This window comes from Eutrigla gurnardus (genome assembly GCF_963514095.1).
Source record: "Eutrigla gurnardus genome assembly, chromosome: 4".
NCBI lineage: Eukaryota > Metazoa > Chordata > Actinopteri > Perciformes > Triglidae > Eutrigla > Eutrigla gurnardus.
The window spans coordinates 30,518,234-30,541,855 of record NC_139918.1 but is presented as its reverse complement, the minus strand read 5'-3'; the positions used below and the strand labels follow the sequence as shown (position 1 = coordinate 30,541,855).

Genomic DNA, 23,622 nt, shown 5'->3' with positions numbered 1-23,622 from the left:
TCCTTTCAAACCAATTGTCTTTGCCCCCTCACGCGCCAGATTAAAAGCCGCGCTTTTATTGTGTGAGAAAATGTACATCCGGGTACTACGTGGATAGCCGTTGGTAGCTTGACTTAAGAGCTCTTTGTATGACTGGTCCGCGAGGCACCTCGGCACCGAGCAGCACACGCGCGACAGCGACGGAGGAACATTAAAAAAACACCAGAGTCCCAACCGGGGACAGACAGGGTCCAGCGAAGCCCCCCTGTCCGACAGAAGACACCGACACCGGATACACGACGTTAAAAGGAGGGAAAACGACGCGTTTTCAAAGTGCGCCGTGTCCGTTCGCTCTCAACGCCAGGTACCAAAGAAGTGGGTTTACCGGGAAGTTTGCTCCTCAGTTTGTGGAGGAATTAAACGCCGGCGTGGAGAAGAAGAGCATCGGTCTAAACTCCACCGGCTCCGTTAGCTTTCTTTAGGCTGACTTCGACTCCGACTTATCCGCGTGAAACCTGCGTTTATTTCGCCCCCAAAGAAGAAGCTTGTTTTATTGGTTGTTTCTCAGGGGAAATCCAACTTTGTCCAAAAGGACGTTAGAGGTGATCAGACATTTCACGGAGACGAGAGAAGAAAGAAAAGAAGGGACGGGAGAAGTGGATGTATTTTCAGCCATGGATGTAACCGTGTACCCGCCTCCTCCTCAGCCTCTGTCCGCCTCAGAACACACCAGGCTGAGGCAGCTCTCCTATCCGGACCCGGCCTTTGGGACCAACAAGGTAAGCTAGCAAACAAACCATCAATACGCTCCTTCTGTTGCCCCATTGTTCTGGACACGAAAGACACATTTTTTTTTACTACCTCAGCTTCCTCACCTCCCATTCATCTTCATCACCCTGCCAAATTAAGCGGTAATTAATTGCTTTATTAGGCTCTATTTATTAAGGCAGCCATTATTCCAGCATTTCCTTTTTGAGCACATCCACTTAATTGGATGATGCATACTGGCTGTAATTTTACTCCCAGTTTGTTGTCACTTGTGTAATGACACCTTTCTAATTAAAACTTCCCCCACTGGTAATTGAAAGGTAATTAAATATGGAGACAAACAGAGGAGTTGTGGTGATAGATGAGTAATAGTGAGAGGAACATACCTTGTTATCTTTTGGATGTGCTTAAAATAGTTAATATTTAATGGAACAGTACTTTATCTCATTTATTTTTAAATTTTAGTCATAGTTAATTTTGTGTCTGGGAAGCTCTGTTGTGTTTCAGGTCAAAGGTCAGGGTCAGTTTCAAAACAGACATTGGTAGGGATCCAATGTCTAGGATGGATACAATTATCTATCTATCTATCTATCTATCTATCTATCTATCTATCTATCTATCTATCTATCTATCTATCTATCTATCTATCTATCTATGTTTGTCTGCACAGGGATGTTTTATAAAGTGTCTGGGTACTTAATGGGACAGACACAGGACGCAGTGGGACCACCTCACTTGACATTGATTAATTGCTTAATTATTTAAATAGTTGCAGTTGATGAGTGCAGCTATTCGACTAAATGGCAGATTATTAAATGCTCTTAAATCACACTAAAATGGAACACATTTTATTGTTTGAATGGAAAATGCAATTTAAAAAATAGATTTTTTTGTCAGTATTCAACAGATAGATAAATTAACAAGTGCAAAAAAAAGATACATTTTTTTTGTATGTGATTTGTCAATCTAGGTAGTTTATGTGTAAGTTGTATAGTTTTGGAGGTATCGACTGACGTCTCTTGAATATAATGGGACTTGATGGCACTCGGTTCGTTTGTGCTGAAAAGGCGAAATATATATATTTACTATATATATTTATATACTTTTTTAGTATATATATATATACTTTTCTGAAATCATGATGCACTTGCTATCCACAGACCTTGTGAGCAAGTTTTGTGTGGAAACTATAGTTTCAGGTAGACATGGGACGATATGAAAGATTAATGTCACGATTATCCCAGACAAAATACTTGCGATTAACAATATTATCCTGACAATCAGGAAAATGTGCTTAAAACTCTTACAATGGGGCTAAAAAAGGCAGGAATCACTTTACATTTGGTTAATAAACACATTTTGTTTTGCATCACATATAAGAGACACAACCTTTTGTTTTAATTGAACCTTTTTAGTGAAAAGCAATCAAATCATAAATAAGGTGACCCTAAATCATAATCCCTGCATATATAAAGGCTCTATTTTTAACTTCACCGCTAGACACTCGTGACATATTTATGATTATCCCGATAATGGAAATTCACCACCAATTCACCTATATCGTCCCCTCCCTACTTCCTAGTATGTATTTTTTGGAATCTGAGTGCTACTGGAGAGAAGGCAGACTCTACAGCCGAGTCTCTAAAACCAAAACAATCTAGACTGATAAAAAGCACTGAGAGGACACAAGTTTTTTTTGATCTGTGACTTTAATTCACTAGTTTTTCTTGTCAAACAGCTGCAATCATGCTGTATGGAGTCCTTGGTCTCTCAATCCGACTTTAAATATAGTTCAATTAGCTTTATTGACCTGATATGAAGATACATTCGTGTTGCTAAAGCATATAAAGGAAAAAGATCAGAATACCCGTCTAAACACACACAACAGGGGAGAGATTTGTCCAAGCAGCAGGGATGTAAAGCCAAACAGCATCCTGTAATAATATCTAAGTAAAAAGCAATTCATCCTTGTTTTTATCATAATTTTAGCAGTATCATAATTTTCCCAGTCTGAGCCCATTATTACTGCCGTTCCCTGCTGGTCCAGGGCTTATTAACACTTACAGTACATGGGGGACCACTTCCTCCTCTTCTGCTGACTGCTTTTAAATTATAATCTACGTCCGTCGTGGAGTTAGTGGATGGTTGGCTGGTACAATTTAATGATCGATTGGTTTATTCTGATCCCACCCTGCCTGCTCACATTTATTAACTGCTCCATCACCAACAGCCCGTTTTACGCCACCTTTTCGTCGTGGAAGTATCCCTCCTTTTTTCCACAATGCCGTTGGTGTAAAAGGTCCAGAGACAGAATTGGGGGTCAGAGGAACCAGGAGAGACCACCTCCACAGGAACGGGGAGAGCCGGGAGGCCGGAACAGGAGGCGATGGTTTGATGACGTGTTATGTGAGCGACCTATGATAGTTTCACGTTATGATGAACAGAAACTTTGGTTCACTATCATAAATAGAGAATATAGAAAAGTTAGTAAATAAGGGTGGAAAGGGAGAGAGAGAGCGCCAGAGAGATCTAGTTCTAGTTGTGATATTTAGTGGCAGTCTAACTCTCAGTTTGATTCATTTCAGATGGAAAACAAATGTTTTATTTGCATACTTTATATAAAAAAACGCTACCATACAACATTTATTATATACCTTGCACATTCATGATGTATTTTGGTCACTATAGCAGATTCCCAGTTTTGCAGCCGGCTGTGACCTCTGAACTTAATAAGTGCTGATGATGCACATGAACTTAAAATCTCATCGATGTCTTTATGATCTAGATTGTAGTTAGGTGTTTATCCCGTGGTTTTGTGTAGTCGTGTGTGATCGCTGTGCTGTGTGTCAATCCGCTTCCTCAGTGTGTAGAAACAGAAGTTCTGCACACTGATTCATACGGTTTTGCAGTGTGTATTTTTATTTGCTTGAGAACGAGGCAGAGATGTAAGGCATAGATGTAGAGGGAGCTGTGTGGTGTGGTTGGGGGTGGGGACCAGAGAGGTTTGATGGGGGTAGGGATGTGAGAGAGAGAGAGAGAGAGAGTATGAGAGAGAGAGAGAGAGTATGGATGAGAGAGAGAGAGATGGGGGTGGGGCCACCAAGGTTTCTACTATATTTCTCTCTCTTCGTCATTTTGATTCACGGCTGTGTCGGCCTGATGGAAGAGATCATATTACTGTGTCGAGAGAGAGAGAGAACCACAGCAGAAACAAAATGAGAAAGAAAAAAAAACACACAAAGAGCAGCGAGATGTTGAGTGTGAGATGAGTGTAAAAGTGTTGCTGTGTTTTTGTGAAGGCGTTTTCACACAGAGATCCCACCATGATCACATAAAGTAGACCCCTCAATTTACCGCAATCGCACCGTTTATACCGAACGTTGGTTTTTTGCGGCCACGCCATGGCAGTGTCTCCTTTTACACAAGACTACCTGACTTTGAGGAACCAGAGAAAGCGTGGCGTTAAACACACCGGCGTTTTGGGGGGCTGCAAATTGAAACTTTAGAAACCGGTGAGTGAAATCTGTTGAATACGCAACAACAGCGTTGTTGGAAACTAGCAAAACCCGGTCGGCTTGTAAGCAGTGACTTCGCGGCTCCACTTCGCACATCCATATTACATTTTCAGTCAAACAGCCATGCGCGGGTAAGAAGGCCACATTAACAATGGAGGATTACTGAGCTGTGTTCGTGTTGTTAAGTCGGATACATTTATTAACACTCCTCCAAATAAGCGTAGATTTGCTGCGAATCACTGCGATCAGCGGAGACGGATTATTTACCTGCACCTAAAGGGCTCTCTTTTAGAAAGTTTCACCGCCACCTACTGGCCTGGCATGCACACAATCAAGTTATACAAGCAATTCATTTTACACATGAATTAATTGATTGTAACATTTCTATATCATGAAGTGACTTTTGCATCTGTATGAAACCACACAAGGATCAGTTTAATGAATTAAACCCTGTGAAGGAAAGCGTGAAGAGGAGCGTTGTGATGAATCAGCCAGTGTCGGACGGGGAGGGAGGGACAGACAGAGACGGAGAGACTAATGTAAACATGATGATTGTGAAAGCCTGGTGAGGTATTTCTAAAGCAAATAGACAGGAAGAGAGAACAGGGGGGAACTAAGTAGGGGAGAGATGTCTCAAGCTCCTCGAACCACTCGTTCACAGTTTGAGCCCGATGAATCCTGGCACTGTCGTCTTGGTGTATGCCCGAAAAAACTCCATTGATGGAAAAACCTTGTCCTTCAGTGTATTCAGGTAGTCGGCTCAGTTCATAACATTGCTGAACCTCGACCTGACCAACTGAAGCGACCCCAGATCATGGCACTGCCCCCCAGGCTTGTACTGTAGGCAAGATGGGTGCATCACTTCACCCGCGTCTCTTCTTACCCCATCACTCTGGAACAGGGTCAATCTGGACTCATCAGACCACATGACCCTTTTCCATTGCTTCAGAGTCCAATCCTTATGCTCCCTAGCAAATTGAAGCCTTTTTCCCCCGATTAGCCTCACTGATAAGAACTTAAGGCTACACAGATGTTTAGTCATCCCAATCCCTTGAGTTCTCTTCCCATTGTACATGTGGAAATGCTCTTTATATATATATATATATATATATATATATATATATAGTTGTGTATGACTCTTTGTGTATAACTCTTTTCTCACATGGCTTAAGATATAAAAGCTTCAGGTTTCTTAAGAGATAAAAGTTTTGAGTGTAATATTTCCATTTTGGGGACGGTGAAAATAAGTGAATAAAACTGACTAAATATGTGAAAAACCAGGTTGCTCAGCGACTCTAACTCAACTCAAAACACCAGCGTGGCTGTTACTAGGCTACTCTCAATGAATCACATTATATTTACATTATGGGGTAGGCTACTCCTCCCAAAACACATGAAGGTTTATACCTCATTTTCCTTCTTATTTGGATCCAGTATTTTTTTCCTTGATATATGTTCTCTTGCATTGGCAGTGAATCCCTTTTTTAATTTTGTAACACCATGATAAACCGCCACAAAAAACTTTGTGGAGACGTTCCGATAGTAAAAGGTCAGTGTTTCCTACAGATGTTGATCTGAAGTCATGAACTGTTTTCAGATCATTGTGTTAGTTCAGCAATGTTCACTATAAAAACCAACGATGCACTACTTTGGCTCTGATGCAGCTGCAGTCACTACCCACTACCATGGTCTGTATTTTCTTTATGTTACTTTTATAAAACTTCAGGGAACTATTTTATTTATTTGTTTGTTCATTTGTTCATCTTCATAATAAAGCTGCTGATATCCTCCTGTTCAGGTTTCAGAACACAATTATGACACTTTTTTTTAACTGCAGACAAATATCGGCTTCGAATATCGGTTGTCAATCTCCTAGATTAGTAATGATTGGTATCTGTGGACCCCTAATAGTAAGTTCTTTGTATATATTTCCCCCAAATAAGTTCACTGTACAATTTGTATATTAAAATTGTGCAAAAATGATCAAATTCCTGAGGTTAACATCCTCCTTAAATTGTCCGGTGTTGATTGATTATTGGTTAATTAAATCATCTTATCTGGTTGTATCTTATTATTCCTGTTAGATTTGATTTCCTCTCGATCACATGCTCCCATTGTCTCCTACAGTTTTCTCACCAGCCAGAGTGTCGGCATCTCATCTAATTATTTATCAGAACACAACCAGTCAATCTGTCTGTCCGTCTGTCCGCGTTGGCCATCGTCGTTCTTGCTCTGGAACATCTCGCCAGAACCCCCCCCCCCCCCCCTATTAAGCCCGCTGATGATTGGGTGACTTTCAGCACTGTCGCTTGTGTTTCGGTGTGTTGGTTGGACCACGGGGACGGAGCTATCAGGGGCTCTTGGGCTGCCTGGTTGGTGGAGGGATGCCAAATGGAACAGATGGGCGGGGATAAAGCGCTGCCAGAAGAGACTAATTATCAGGATTTAGTTTCCAAAACAAACATATTGCAATCAAATCACATACTGCAATCATCGCTGCATTGTTCATTGTGTATGTGTGCGTGTGTGTATGTGTGTGCTGTATTAGTGACAATAACTTGGATGAGTTAAGTTGTGGTGGAAGAGATTGGATCGGTTCCTGAGGATTTTCTGTTTAGCGATCAGCTTTTGTTCACGATCATACAATGATAACGGTGGAGCTGTCGTGTTAATTACTGTGGATGGATTAAAATAGACGAGTCACATTTGAAATGTGTAAACTCGTGTCTGTTTCGACCCTGTTTTTTTGTGGTGTCATAAACTTGACTTGACTCGATGCCAAACCATGCTTTCTTCTAATCTTCTGTTTATTTGGATTTTAGCCATTTATGCTGCTTAGAAAGACAATCATCAGCCTCATGTAAGAACGTTTTGGTTTTCTTATCTACAACGTTATTACTTTTTCCATTACATAAACTCACTAAAGCATCCCTTTCTGGTCTGTTTGACTGTAAATGGACCATCATTTCATATCAATCATGCTGGACTGAAGAAGACTTTAAACTAAGACTGAAATTGAGACCATAAACTCATGTATACAATGTTTACTGAGATAACAAATTATTTGACAAGTAGGGTAATTTCATAGACTTCTATACAATCAGAGTGGAGTCCCCCCCCCCCCCCCCTGATGGCCAATTGATTGATTTGATAATTTGCATAAATTACACAACAAATATTCTTATACACAAGTAATGCTTCCTGAGCAACACTTTAGAGCACTAAGTCCAGCTGTCGGAAATCAGCAGTTGAAAAGTTTTTTTGCGCAGCAACATTCGTTGTATTATTATAATTTTTTTCTATCACGGTGGCTGTTTTAATGCGTAACGGCATACATTTTGGCATCTGTGTGAGAGGGTTTATTTTTTAAAGTTTGAAAGTTGAACCTCAGCTCTATAAATCTTTCATAAACTGTGTCCTTAAAATACAGAAACTCAGACCAATAATAACAAACACGTCCTCATTGAAACTCATTAAAACCAAATGTTTTGCTCTCGCAGACAACACAGTATAATATCATGAGTTATACTATATCCGGATATATCTAGAGCCCCGGCTTCATATTGTACTTTTTCCACCAGATCGAGTCATTTTCTCATGTTTGCCTTGTGGGGCAAAAACATGCCGTTTTCCTTCTTTCCACTAGAGGCATTGTAACAGATAATCTTCTTTGGATGAGCAAGAGTTAAATAAAAATGCTCTCTTCTCTCTTGTCTTATTGTAAATATTCTAAAACACATTTAAGAAACACAAACATGTGATGTACACACACACACACACACACACACACACACACACACACACACACACACACACACATCAAGACTCATGGTGAAATCACTTTAGCCAATAAAACTTGGTTTATATTGCTGTCATGGTGACAGAGATAAGACGGATAAACAATTGCTGAGCTGAACTACCACAGCTGTGTGAACACACAGACACACACACACACACACACACACACACACACACACACACACACACACACACACACACACACACACACACACACACACACACACGTCAGCCATTAGTCTTCCTCTCTCTTTCTCCATGTATCTCTCACTGTAGAGACTTGATTTAGTTCAGAGTCAACTGAAATCCATTCAGTCCAGTCCAGCCGAATAGTTTCACATAACGCCCAAAACCCGCGAGTGATACGAAGAGTCTTCAGCTATTTAACTCCAAGTCTGTTTTTGTTGTTGGCACATTTAGACAAAGATGGCCTCACAGGCTGATTTCAACTATGCGACTTCAGCGTGATTTTTAAGCTGTAAACTAAATGATATACCGTACTGTGCCGGTGACGTCTCTCACAGATTCATAATAAATCGTCACTTCGTGGTTGAAAAGGGTTCATACCTCATTTAGTATTTTACATCGGACTTCAGAAATTAGAATTGTGAGACAGAGTTGACTGTTGAGGTCTAGAACTAAATCATTTTAACACCCTCTTATCAGACAGCCCTGCCCACCTCTCACCGCAGGGTTTTTTACTCTTTGAGTCACCACCGTGTAGCATCACAGTCAGCACAGAACAAGCCTGTTCTCCTTTCTGTTGACAGGAAGTTAAAGCTTATTACAGCATCTGGCGAAGCATGTTGATGATGAAGCATTAGGTTGTTAAAGTTTACTAATTTGGTGGCTGGCTAGTTAGCTAGCTTCCATTAGCTTGCTAATTCCACCATGTTTTCATGCTAACAATGAGCAGAACATTTGGCCGGTGGCTGCTGGGTACTCTGGATACTCTGGCGATGCGAGGTCTGCGACGCCGGCTGAATTTGAGTTGCTCCTGCTTTCGCCGTCTGTTTCCGAAACTGACGCCGGTTCTCCTCTTGGCAAATATTCTCCCAGTGGCGAGGAGTGAGGCGGAGAATAAAAGTGTAAAGTTAAGTGGATGTAAGTGCTAATGAAGCGATTTCTGTTAGAAAACAGCCTTTAAAGTTATGTGTTGAAAAATACTTCACAAGACACTACAGGGGAGTAAAGCAAAACATTTCAACCAATAGAAATCACCATGAAACCTAACTAGGCAAACTATCTGTTATATTATATCTGTGTTCGGTTTAAATGGAGATTAGAGGGGATTTTGGATATCTCTTTGTATCGCTCCATAAATCAGAAAAAACCATCAACAGCCATAAGAGAAAAATCTATTTTAGGTATAGGGCCAAGATTTTAGGAATATGCTGTATAAATGAGACCATGAATGATATATGAACAAACCCCTCAGTAAAAACCTTCAGAATAATAATAGGAATGTCAGTGTAAAGTTTGGTGGATATAAAAGCTGATATCACAGTGAAGCTCCCCCAAGTTATTACTGACATTAAGACTATCATTTTTTATATTAAATGGTTTGTGAAATGTTTAGATATGCAAATTAGGCATTATCTAACAGTTACTTTTCGTGAGTTTTAGAGGAATCAAAATCTGCACGCAAATAGACAAAGTAATAAAATAAACTCCCAAATGTATATTTTGGTTGTTTTCTTTCCACTAGCCTGAAAGAAGACTCAACATTCAAAACTGTGCATGAAGAACATTGTTTTTGCCTGCAGTGTCTCCTCTTAATTAAAAGTTTTTATGATTGAATACTGATTAACTTTAATTCTTGTATCATTACTTTTAAAAGCCAGAACACTAGTTAAATGAGATATAAGCGGAATCTTCTGAAGGAAAAAGCATGAAATCACAAATTACATCCCCTCCACCTCCCTCCGTATCGCTCTCTCTTTACCTTTTCTCCATCTCCTTATCTTATTTATTACACTTCATTTCTGCCAACATCTCCTCCTTTCTCCTCCTCACGCTGCTCCCCTTTTTCCTCGATAATCTATATTTCTCTCTTTTCCTTTGTCCTTGTCTGTCATCCTAATAGTCTCTCCCCCTCTTTCTCCCCCCTTCCTCCGACCCTGACCCACTTAGCTGGCTGCTTGTTATTCAAACCATTGCTTTACCCACACACACACACACACACACACACACACACACACACACACACACAAGCAGTAGAGATGAGAGAGAGCGAGAGACAGAGGCATGAAGGGGGAAGAGAGAGAGAGTAATTTAGTTTGACTACAAACCTTGGTATCTTCCTTACTTCCCTCACTGCAACATTTACAATACACACAATTTTAAAGTACTTATTCAAGAGGCAGCAATACTATTTTATATATATATATATATATATATATATATATATATATATATATATATATATATATATATATATATATATTATATATATATATATATTATATTATATTATATTACACTTTTTTCTTTCCCTGGAAGTAACGGTTATTTCCTTTGGAATTGCACCTGGCAATTTTTGTATGACATTTTAAAAATAAATACATACATTTTTACATATATATATATATCTATATATATATATAATCAATTTACTACACAATCTTAACATTTGAGAAGCTGACATCAAAGTTGTGGATTAATTAGCCAATTCAGTATGCGTCAGTCAGCCACTCATATTAATGGAAACATATAATAGTCACGTCTTCATGCATAGATGACTCAGAACTTGTATTTAATGGCGTTTTTCCCTACTCAGACTGAGTAGATGGTGACTACTCAGCTGTGACTTTCTGAACCCTCATTTATTTTTTTTAAATGGAAAATATCTGCGATTTACATGATCTCGTATCTGTGATGGAAAATGCGACAGCAGTGGTTTTTTGTTTGCATATATACACAGTGGCAAGACGGTTAATATTACAAAGACATTCATCCGTTATACAGACGCCACCCAACAACGACCACTGGAGCCCCAACAAAACTTGTCATCAAAGAAAATTTAGGAGGAAAAAAGGTTAGGATTATTTGATTGTACTGGTTTCTGCATTATACTACTTATACAATGAATGCTACAGATTTTTGTATAGGATAATAACTTCTGTGACTGAGTTGGTTGTAATTCTCAACATTACAAAACTGGACCAAAATTGGATTAAAATATGAAAGAAAATACTAATTTCGATGCTGTTGATGGATCCAAGAGCATCGAAATAAATCTGTTTTCATTTTCTGTAAATCAGGACCACAACTAAATATCGATGAATCCACCAATTATTTTTACAATACATCAATTAAGTTATAAATCAATTATCAAAATAAGTAAAGTAGCAAGTCATTTTTTTAAATGAACTTATCTTTGCAGCTCTACTGTAAACAGTATAGGGGTCAGTTTCATATTTCAGTAGGAATCATGGCAATGGCAATTCTTTTGAATTCATGGCAACATAAAATCTTGGTGAAATTCCTTTTTAAAATTAATTTAGCATTGTGAAAAAATATGATATTGATGTATGGTGGGTCTATACCAAATGTAATTTTAGATAGATGAAGTTTGAACCACTTGGTACAGCCCTAGCATACAGCTAATCAGCATGTCTCACGTTCTCAGCAACTCAAACAACACCAGCAATGTTTGGCCACCAAACATTATTGTTGTTAAGCCAAGATGCACTTGACATGATCTGCCCAAAATCCTCAACAAGACAGAACTCGAAATGTTTACGTTTTTTCCCAGCTGCCAAGCTACCAGGCTTACGTGGCGAGTCTCTGTCCGTCCGTCCCTCTGTCCGTCCGTCCCTCCGTCCCTCCCAGGACTGATGAAGAGCATGATAGGTTCCACTCTGCCTCTCACACTGAGCACTCGCTGAAAAGATATCATCATATTTCTCCCTCATGGCGTTTCTTTCTGTCCCCTATTTGTCTCTTCCCTTGTGATGGTTCTTAGCTTGAGAGCTGAATGTCCTGTGGATCGCAGGAACACTAGCTTACTATCTACAAATGACTCTGATTTGTAGCCTGATTCAGTTTAAAGTTTGGCAGCATGCTTCATCCCTGTTTACTAGAAATGACATTCCCATACAAGGAAACACGATGTGAAATGAAATGAATAATAGGTTTAGGCAAGGCAACCAAAAACGACCCTACGGCTCTCTCGAATTAATATCTCTATAACCATTGTAAACATGAGTTTATCGTCTCAATCTCTAGTTTCAATTTCCATTTAGAGTCAAATAGACCATAAAGCAGGCTTTATGCTTTAGGGCGGGGCTACCCTGTGATTGACAGGTCGCTACCACGCTACCAACACTCAAATCCACCCGTCGCTCCTCCACAGTCCAAATATGGCCACTTCTTTCACTGGTTGCAAAAATCCTTTTCTTTACATGTTAAAAATAGCTGCCAATGGCAACCCATATTAAAAGTGTGTGTGCGTGTGTGTGTGTGGTGTGTGTATATATATATATAAATTATTATATTAAATTATTTTATATTATATTCCAGGTCCCAGAATTCTGGAGGTCTTAATAAAGAAGTCAGACAGTAACTGGCATTTTTCCATCTCGCCGTGAGCAACCACAATGTGATTTCATGCTGCACAAGGTGTGAGTAGCAGCAGGGCAGTTACAGTTATGATGGTTAGCTTGCAGTTTGAAACATGTAATGTTAATAATGTTAAAGTATCAATAACTGTTAATTCTATAAGCCACATCATGTGTGTGTGTGTGTGTGTTTGTGTGTGTGTGTTGTCTGTCGCAACTCTGATGTAGCTTTCTGTTGACTCTGTAAATCTATACCTCATTTGCATAATACCTGACAGCTGTTGAATGGATAGGGCAGTTACACCTGTCTCTCCACTTGTGTTTGTATGTGTGTGTGTGTGCTTTGCTTCACCCACCTGTTCAAACGTTCTTCGTTCGTGTTCGTTTGTCAACCAAGACAATGATTATGTACCCATTAATTATTTGAATGTGTTTGTTGTTTTGTAATAGAGCTCTGCAGCAATGAGTCCTTAGACCCGGAAATTATTTTTTTAAAGTCAATTAGTTTTTTGCTGAGATGCCTATATAGTCAGTAAATACCCTTTTAGATAACATCGCGGTTCATATGATGCACCTATTCAACAATATATGCTGAAAAAATTACCAAATAATATGTATCCAAATCTAATATTTATTTTCTTCTTGGGAAACAAAATATGACGTTTGCTTACATCAGCTAGCACCAACCAATAATAACATGACATCCATCAATCAATCAGAGCTGGAGAAGGTTTAATCTTTTCAACCATCAACTCAAATTCCTCCCAGCGTTAAGTCCTGCCTGTCGGTCCTGTTTCTCTGGAAACAGAGACTCTAGAAATGCTGTTTCAGCTCCACTTTAACATTTCTTTTTCCAGCACTGTCACATTTTTAAAATGAGATGGTTGAATGAGGCATTGTTTCTGGACCACACAAAATCCATTTGGTCAAATTTAGACAATTTATCTGATGTGTCATAACATCATTTCACCAAGTTAAATTTTGAAAAACAGACCCACTAGAGGGATCTTTTTACTTCTGGCAATTGCTTTTACACTTTACAATTAAAAAAAAAAAAAAGTGGTTGTCGTTTGTTATTATAATCTTGCTGAACATGTTAATAAACGCTACGTTTCAATTTGACCCCTGCTCCAACAATTCATGTATTTAAAGTTACTATGAGGAACACCTTCAACCCGGGTCTCTCCAAGACCACCTGGTATAGCCGGTCTACAGGGAAATGATCTGCTGGGGAGAGGCTCCTCCCACATAGAGTAAAATATAAAGAGTTCATCATGAAACTGTGGCTGTCATTAATCACTAATACTGGATTAGTTACATGAGGATCATCGTCACATCGTTAGTCCTGCGATGTGACGATGGTTTATATAAAATAACCTGATCTCAGCTTCTGTGATGGACATGGACGATAAGATTAGTGGGAAACAGGGACCGAAGCTTCACCAGGCGTCACTCAGGCCATAAAGACTCTAACATGTGAAGGAGATGGCTCTCAGATAGTGGACCAGTCCTTCCCTGTAATCTGCTCACTCCATCTTTGCGCTGGCTGTTCTCTGTTTGCTTTGTTTGATTATAGTTTGTTGACATTGTTGCTCTTGCGTTTTTGTTCCCTCCAGCTGGATGGGGACACCATGTTCCTGGGTATGCCAGAAGCTGGCCTTGACTTTGCCTCTACCAATCAGGTTAGTGTTCACGTGTGTTGCTTTGTTCGTTTGTGTGTGCGAGACGTAGACGGAGTGAGTGCCCTATGAAGCTGTTTCTCTGACATTTCCTAGTTTCTAATTACACTGAGCTATTTTCTAAGTGGTCTTAATTACATGCCAAAGTGTTGTAACATTTCCCAACAGAACTGCATGTGCTGTGTCTTGTCAAAACACTTTTTAGCAGCAGAAAGTGTAAACCTGTGTGTAGGTGTGTCGGTTGCAAACATAAACAAATATATGGCAGGTGTGCAACTAAATGAGCATTTGTTTCGTTTGCAAGCAATCATCACATTGGTACACACACGTCAAGTCACATTTTTCACGCCGGCATGATTTTAGCTGGAAATGGCTTTCTACTGAACCTCTTGCTAATATCCCTTGCTGCAGAATTTTTTCCCCAATATCTGTTAGGATTCTGTTAGGTCATTTTACTATCACAGGCTTTATTGCACTCGGTGGTTAGGATTGCCATTCAAACTCAAAGCTGTGATGAAGAGCACTTCTTAAGGCAAGGCAACTTTATTTGTATGGCCCCTTTCCAACACCATGGAGATTCACAGAACAATAAAACAATACAGTTAAGGTTTAAACAATTTACAATTAAGGTGCTTCGTTCTGACCCCAGGAACAGGAAGCAGACCAGCACCTGAAGATCTGTGGTGTATTCCAGAAAGCAGGTTTAACTCTGAAGTCCGAACCTAACCCTGAACTCTAAACTTGAACCCTGAACTCTGAGTTGACCAACCCTGAGAGGAGAAACTCTTTCGGTTTCAGAACAGCTGTTCAGAATTAATTCAATCAACTCTGAGTTATGCACATGCTTGCCGACTATAAAGATCCATCATCAATGGAGCTCCGATACTGCGAGTCACCATGGCAACCGGGGAGAAAACAAGGTCCTCCTACTTCACGTCGTTAGAGCTAGAGATAAAAATACTCACTCATATTCACCCAAAACACATTTTAACGAATAGATTGCAGATGGATCGATGGATGGACTATGAATCCTAATTATTTTATTTCAGTTTATGGCCAGTTATCCAAAACAACACGCATGATTCATTCAAGACCATCGGAAATTTGAACGATTGTTTCTGGTTAAAAAGTTTCTGGCAATGATAAGTGACGTAATTTAAAAAAGGAGAGAAAAGGAAATGTGTCTTTAAAACCGCTAGTGTCTCGTGGAGAAAATGCTGTCAGTAATGTTTCCATAATTCCCATGCTCAGATTAATTTACAATGAAGTGCATTAATGATATTATTTTACAGAAGAGTCTTTTGATCATTTGATCGTCCCTGCCGTGTCTTTGAGCTCACCTTTAGCTATTTCAGTCTTTCCAGTTGCATCAAACCAACTTTTCCTCCCATCCTGTTCCACAAATCAATATTACTTACTGCACTCAACCTGAGGCACAGAAAGCATGACAATGATTTTCTTTCCCTACTCTTTCACTTTTCTATACTGCTGTTATTGAGCAGTACATGCAGATCACGTGTTGTTAATGTCTGGCTGCTTCCAGTCCCGTAAGTAGCCCAGGTGGAGCTAGCTGCTAATATCAAGTTCAAGAGTCTCATTTCGGCGTACGCCGACGTCGATAACGAGCATACTCTCTTTTTACTTCCTGCACAAGGAAACATGTTCCCTTGGCTGCATCCCATTTCTCTGACTGGGTCTGATTGGACTTTGTAACCAGGAAGTGGTGAGATAAACAAGCTTGTATGAGATAGGCTTAACGTTGGTTTACGATCTGCGATTCAATGTAGAGAAGAAGATAGTGGTCAGAGAACGACTTCCCAACATGTCCCAGTATGAATATGAGTAAGATGCACTGGGTGAAGTTGAAAATCATTCATTTATGGCGACTGTTGAGTCGTATCGGTACGAGCCTGAAATTCATGCCGAGGTCTAACTTTTATCCAATCGTTGACCTCCTTATACTTTGGTTCCGCCCTCTGAGCTGTCTATCACAACAGTGCCGTTGAGTCTAATGTTATTACGCCTGGAAAAATAGTCCCTTACAAGAACTGAATTTCTAACTGGAATTTGGAACTGAACAGTTTCTTTTTTGTTGACAAACTATTTACAACAATTTGGTGATCACCAGTACTAATCCTGTAGTGCCTTTTGGCCAGTGTGTCAGTCAGAAATCATGCTTTTAACCGTTCATCACTGTGATCTGACCACATCTACACAAAGCTCAAAGTGTGACTGCATCCGAGCAGCGTTCAAGACTGAAATCCGAGACTCACTCCAGCCAGATGTTGAAAAAGTTTAAATGCATCTGTCTCTCCACAAGACGCCACATGTGATCTTTCCTCGACCTCTCGTAGTGTAACTACGTCACTGAGCAGTCTGATTTTCTGAACTCGTCCACGGTCTGTCTCCTCTCTCCCCAGCTCAAGTTTCACTAAAATAACACTGATCCCAGATCAGTTCAAACACGGAATGACCAAGTCTGTCCACAGATTGAAATCTAAGGCTCTTGAATGTAAACGGCAGCATAGTTTAGAAAAAAAATTAGCTCATCGTTCATTAAAATAATATAACAGGGCTGTTTAATTACAAATTGATTGTGCCTGACATTATTTTTATCCTTTATTTAATGGAATGTAAAATACAACATAGGGAATAAAGTAAACAAATGCTGACGCATGGAACAATATGAAAACTTCACGATTATCCTGGCCAAAATAATTAAAGGTCATTTGTAAAATTATAGTTTGCAACAAACAAATGCAAATGGAGCAGTCAAAAATGTATGTTTATTTACTATAAACATAAATTAATGTTTTTATTTAATATAGACGGATAGATGGATATATAGATCTAGTTAATGGCCAGCTTCAACATCCTTATTAGCCTTTATTTCAACATTAAAAATGTACAGTACAGAAGTAGCTCAGTAGTTAATTGAAGGATTCATATATTAATTTGATGGAATGGAAAAATATACACTAATTGACTTATGTTCTTGACACTGTGAAGAAGGATGTCCCATTGTAGCTCTGGTTTAAGCTCCAGCCCCCTTTGGGACACTAAACAGGAGACTGCAGAGACCCAACACTCAGATGGAAATTTCCACTGGAGAACACCGAGCTCATTGCATTAAGTGAGATGTAGTTCTGAGGGTAGTTGACGGTGTATGTACAGCTGTCGTGTTACGTCACCTCAGCACGATGACCGGCGTATTAAAGATGAGCTGTTTTTAGATTCCTAAGCAACGGTCCTGGAACAGCGCTATGCAGCAAACACTGTTGTTACGTGGCCGTGGGCGTAACTGTCTAGCTTCCCAGTGAAGTTTGCTGGTACAGAATTACCTTACTGCCCATCGAAGCCCATATTAATAAGAACACCACCAGAGATGCATTATTCATACAGCGCAATGTAGAGAATATTGTGTGCTATAGGAATCTATGATTTGATGTTTTATTCATAGTGTTGTGCCATAAGAAGACAGTGGAGCGCTGCATGTGGAATACGAATTCATGGCTTTATTGTTGAAGTGTCGTTGCTTCCATAAAGTCAGAGGTTGTTGTGATGAATGTGACCAATTTTAGCTTGGTGTGACCCTTCACTCTTGTCTTTTCTTTATTTTTAATGGTTAACGGAGCAGCGGTGTGATGTGACAGAAAGGGAGGTGCTCAGTGAAACAAAGGGCCTCGTTCTGAAACGGACACAAGAACAATTTCCTCTTATTTTTGTCTGGAGCCACAATTTGTTATCTTTTGTTAGCACCCAGTGGTTTCGGGGATTCACCTGTGTTTTCTTGTGTTTGGTGTTCTTATAAGAGAAAGTTTTACATGTGGTCGAGAGCACTTTTATCAAGATGAGATAAAATATACACCTGGTTTTCACAGTCTACAATAGGCATGTAACGATAAACTGTTATCCTGCCAAAATAACTGTGATTCATGATATTATCCCAATAATCATCAAAACATTCTTAAAACTCTTAAAATGCCAACAAAACACATTGAAATCACTTTGCCTCACTTTTTATTAGAATACAAATATTTTCATAGGAAAAGTAATATTTTTGTGAAAAACAAATTAATCAAACTATCTTTATTTTTTTTCAAAAGTCATAAAAAGGCTCTGTGCATAAATAAAAAAAAAGAAAAACTATCAACACTGTGTTGTGTGTGTTCTTACTAAGATGATAATTCCTGTATTTTTAAGGGAGTATTCAAACCGTAGTTAGTCTCTTTGTTCCGATTCAGTGAGAAATATTCCTCGTTAAAATCCCAGCATATACACAATGCTAGCTTCATGATGACCGCTAGCTAAACCTGAGTTAAACCCTGGACGTAAACGTAATGCGTCAACTCAATTTCACTACGGGTCAAGTTCTTCTCACTAGAGTATTTGAACAACACTTGCCCTAATATGGTGTAACTGGGCGTTACCTACACTCATAATAAACAATCGGCCTCACGCTTCCATTTTATGATCAAGTGGGATTTACCATTCGGCACACCTGGGTGGGAGCAGATGTGGATCCGGTTTCGGTGCTTCTGGAGTTGACCTTCTTTTAGGAGAACAATACGGCACAAGGCCCTTTGTCTGTACGTACGTATACGTGTAGGTTTGTTGTTTAGGAGCCTGAAAATGTGGTTTCACACATTCAGCCACATCATACAGTTTTGTTCATGTATGAACTCAACCTTTGACTCTCCTGTAAAGACATTAAATACTGTCATTAAGACAAAGGTCCTGAACGTTTGGCTGACAGGAGTCGAGAAGACTCTCTTCCCCCCCATCATTTGCATTTGAGCAAGGCACTGAACTGCTGACTGCTTCTTAAAGGGATAGTTTGAGTATCTTCCACAGGTACTATGAATAACTTCTTCATAGTTAATGTACCCGAGTAGATAGGAGTACCAGCATGGAAACTAAACAATGTGCTGGTGTGGAAGGAGCAAAGTATATCTAACCATCTACTGACTGGTTACAAGTAGCTCATTCAGCCCCACTTCTAAACACCCAAACTGTCCCTTTAAGCTGTGCAATGTGGATAATTATCAGCTCATTAATGTCAGACAGCCCACTGTTTACAAACACAGAGAGGTATATTAACTATATAACTATATATAGAGGTTTTGTTTAATTTTTACGAAAAACAGTAAGATATAACTAAATTATTTGCTAATTAGTGACTTCCTGAAGCTTCTGCTGGTTTCCTGGTCAGAACCCTGTTTCCAGTGTCTATGCTAAGCTAAACTAGCCAGCTCCAGCTTCACATTTAAATGGAGAAATATAAGAGTTGTATCGATGTTGTCACCTGATCTCGGCTCAAGTGAATAAGCATGTTTCCCAAATATTGAACCGTATTTTAATCAATATGGTGTCTGCCAGCTTCATGGAGGTGCTCAGTGGTTGTAGTTATAGCAGGACTACTGATCTGATCATTTTATTAAAATTATTAATACATTGTGCATCAGGGTGGTGGCGTTAGAGAAGAACATGGTGATCACCGATTTGCCTCCTGAAGAAAACTACACTCTAAAACTACAGGAACAAACCAGCCTGTTGTTTTGTGTGTCTGCCGCTCTTCCTCCGCTGCAGCTGTACAGTACTGGATGTAACCTTTTCTTATCAGGGATTAAGCTGTGGAAGGAATGAACAAGCAATTTATTTACAGCCCCTCTCTCTTATCTCTTTCTTCCTCTTAATAGCGCTCTCTCTCTTTCTGTCAACTCACATCAGTTGTAGCTGTCTGTTGGTGTAAAAGTAAAAGCGGTATTACCGAACCATAAAGATAAAATATCATATTTAGACCTGTGTGTGTGTGTGTGTGTGTGTGTGTGTGTGAGAGAGAGAGAGAGAGAGAGAGAGAACCGGGGATTACGTAGACTGTCTTTCTTTCTCTCTCTTTGTCCTTGCTCCTCCTCGTGACCTTTTCATTTGACCTCTGACCTTTTCCCGGCCTCTGCGTCTATTTGACCCTTATCTTGTCTTTTGTTATTCTTCCCACAGTTTCGCGTGCCGCAGCCCCCTCACCCTCTCAGCAAGGTGACGCCGCCCAACCAACCCGCGCAGCACTGGAGGAGGGACACTCACATGGCCGACACACACCGCATGCCTTGGGTAAGCGCGCGCGCACACACACACACACACACACACACACACACACACACACACACACACACACACACACACACACACACACACACACACACACACACACACACACACACACACACACACACACACACAAAGAATAGATTTCACAAACTGTTTTTTATATTAAAATATTACGCTTCCGACCATATTCTCTCAATTCAGTTTTTCAATTCAATTGTCCCATGCCTAGATTATGCGCCCTAAATGCCCTTGAGTTATGTAGCTTAGACCACATGTCATCGATCATTTAAATAGGGCCCTGTATTTGTGGATGGGTTTTGCTCGCCTTTTCTGTAGGTGTGGCAGGCCGACGTGTATAATACGTGTATAATCTCTAGCCCGCTGTGTAGTCTGCAAACGAGTTTGTGAGTGAGCAAAGACTTGGCTTCCCTGCCAAACGGTTGCATGCAGGACAAATAGTAGTCCAGGTTATAGTGTCCACTTGGACGACGCCTTCCACATACCTGCAGTAGATTTCTACGCTAAAGGAGTAGCTACAGATTGGCCGTGCACCTGCAGATACACCGTCTGATGACCAAATGTACATCGCACGGATGCAGAAATTATAACTTCGGCTTTACAAGTCAGTCACATGACCATTACAAGGAGATCTAAAAAGGTTTGTAAGCTTTTACAAAAGGTAGTATTCTTGTGTGCTTCGTGTTGTGCACATTTTACCAAGTATGAGCAGAGAAAACTCAAACACAAATCATTCACATGAAATATGTGCTGCTTGATCATTATATCACCCAGACACATTCATACTCGGCTCTCATATAAATGCATTTTCTGGTACGAGGCATCACATGCAAATATGTCTCCTTTAAAACAGAGCCACACTTGCAAATAAATTTCCCCATTATCACTTTTGTACATAAAAACATGCTGCCTGCCTCTCTTTATCTTTGTCTTTCTCACACACACATCGTCGATCAGACGTTTTTATTTGATGGAGAGAACAGTGGTGAAAATGAAAAGAGAAAGATGTCAATCAGGCATTCATCAAACACCTACTGTACCTTCTAAGTGAGCGTGTTTGTATGTGGCCTTCAAAACTTCTTTGAAAAATTCATTTCTGCCGGTCTCTTAGATTAATCAGCATTTACAATCTATTTAGAGTTACTTTAATGAGACTGTCAGCGAGAAGGTTGGCTGATGATTTTCTGTTATTCTTAATGCTGCGACATCAGACGAAACGTTTTATGACTCCAGCATGGCCTCCAGCCCACCACACACAGGCCTAGATCTGACTTTGCGACCAACTTGGACCTGCATAGCCCCCAGCAGCAGCTCCTCCTCGCTACTTTTGGGAGCAGCCACCAAGTTACTGATAGTATTACTGGACCCACTGTGCCACGGAAGGGAGGCATGGGTGAACCAGAACCAGGACTGAGTGGGCCAGACTGTCAGACCCTGCTGCAGTAAAATTAGAGGTTTTCTAAAGGGGTGCTCAGAAGCTATCCCCATTACAAGTTAGTATTAAGAGATTGACATGCATCATGTACATAAATAGGCCCAAAAATGCAAGATTCCTAAAATAATCACAGTAAAACATTTACATTTCAGACAGTTCTGATCTTATTCAACGACTATTAGATATGAATTATCATCTCCTCCGAGAGACATTTAGAAACCGACGTTGGTAGTCACACATTAGTCATCTCCAACTGACACATGTGTTTTTCAATATTGTGTGAAACCATCGTGAACACTGAGTCGTGAGCGAGTGTGTAACGTGAACACAACAATCTGTGAAAGGACTTAATCCTGACTACATTAGTCTCTGTAGGAGCTGCTGGAGCTCAGGGAACGGGCTATTGTACTGACATGAATGGATGAGGAGGAGTAATTTATTCAGAAGTTGAAGAAATGATGGAGAGAGTAGACGAGGGAGTAGAGAGAGAGAGAGAGAGGCAGACAGACAACAGACGAACAGTAATTTATGCAGAGTTCTGAGAGACGGACGGGTGGACTAGTTGGATTGTCAGGACTTGGTGAACATCGAGTAGTAACTATGATGTTGGATACATGTGTAGTAGGAGAACATGGTCGAACACATGGGGGTAACTGGGGCAAAATAACAATAATTATGATAGATAGATAGATAGATAGATAGATAGATAGATAGATAGATAGATAGATAGATAGATAGATAGATAGTCATTTTGAAAAGTTCTGTTTATTAAACAAATGCTTTAAGCAATTTCAACAAAGTTTTGTGTTAAGAGTTTGTACTATTCTAGATTTGGACACCTTTTTTTTTAAGATTCTTTGAGGCACAGACGCCTTTTATTAGCAGTGGATGGATCGGAAACATAGGAGAGAGAGGGGGTTTGACATGCAGCAAAGGACCTCCGGCCGGGATTCGAACCGGGGTCGGCTGTGTATGTACGCTCTAACCACTCCTCCACCTGCGCGCCAGATTTGGACACCTTTTGACCCTTTTTTTTTTTTTTTTTTACTGCAGACAAATATCGTGATTGGTCTCCTAGATTAGTAATAATAGGTATCGGCCATATCGATATAGACATAAATTAATTTATACACCTATAACCTATAGATAACCAGTCTTGTTATTCCTACATTTTATTTTTAAAGCGGGCAAAACTCAAAATCGCGGTTTACCACGGCCGTTAATTACACAGCGAGCGCCACACATCGCATAACTCGACCTACTAACTCATCGCCCGGCTGGCAGGTCACACAACTCGTAACTCGATGCCGCACATCGGGTCTGAGACGGAGGGACAAAAGAGTGAGAGAGATGAAAGAGAAATGGAGGATGAGCGTAGAGGAGCGAGAGGGCAGAAGAGGGTGGAAGGAGAAGGATGGTGAGAGATGAGGAGCAAGAGAGTCGCGGAGGGAGAGACTGGTGTGGCCGGCCAAGCAGAAAAGGCTGTCAGTCTCTATAAAAGATCTCCTCTGTCAGATTAGTATTAGAGTGCTGCCTCTCTCTCTCTCTCTCTCTCTCTCTCTCTCCTTTTCACCCAGTGTCTCTCACTCTCCTCATGGATGATTCTCTCACTCCATTTCCCTCAGTTTGTCTTTGCATCTCATAGTGATTCATTATCGCACACGTTTGTTCTTCTTTTTGATATGTTTTTAAACGCTGTGCATTCTCTCAGGCAAAATGCTGCTCGCACATATAAACGACTGTGTTGTTCTGTACTTTTT

At 40.1% G+C, this 23,622-nt stretch overlaps 1 protein-coding gene across 1 annotated transcript in view; it reads left to right on the top strand.

Annotated features, from left to right (window-relative positions):
- The first annotated feature begins 138 nt into the window (after nt 1–138).
- tox (thymocyte selection-associated high mobility group box) overlaps nt 139–23,622 on the top strand; it is a 37,041-nt gene continuing 13,557 nt past the window's right edge. The window contains exons 1-3 of the mRNA XM_084007965.1: nt 139–758; nt 14,239–14,304; nt 20,302–20,412. Of these exons, the coding sequence (XP_083864091.1) occupies nt 654–758; nt 14,239–14,304; nt 20,302–20,412 (282 nt within the window). The 5' untranslated portion in view covers nt 139–653. The remainder of the gene's footprint in view (nt 759–14,238; nt 14,305–20,301; nt 20,413–23,622) is intronic.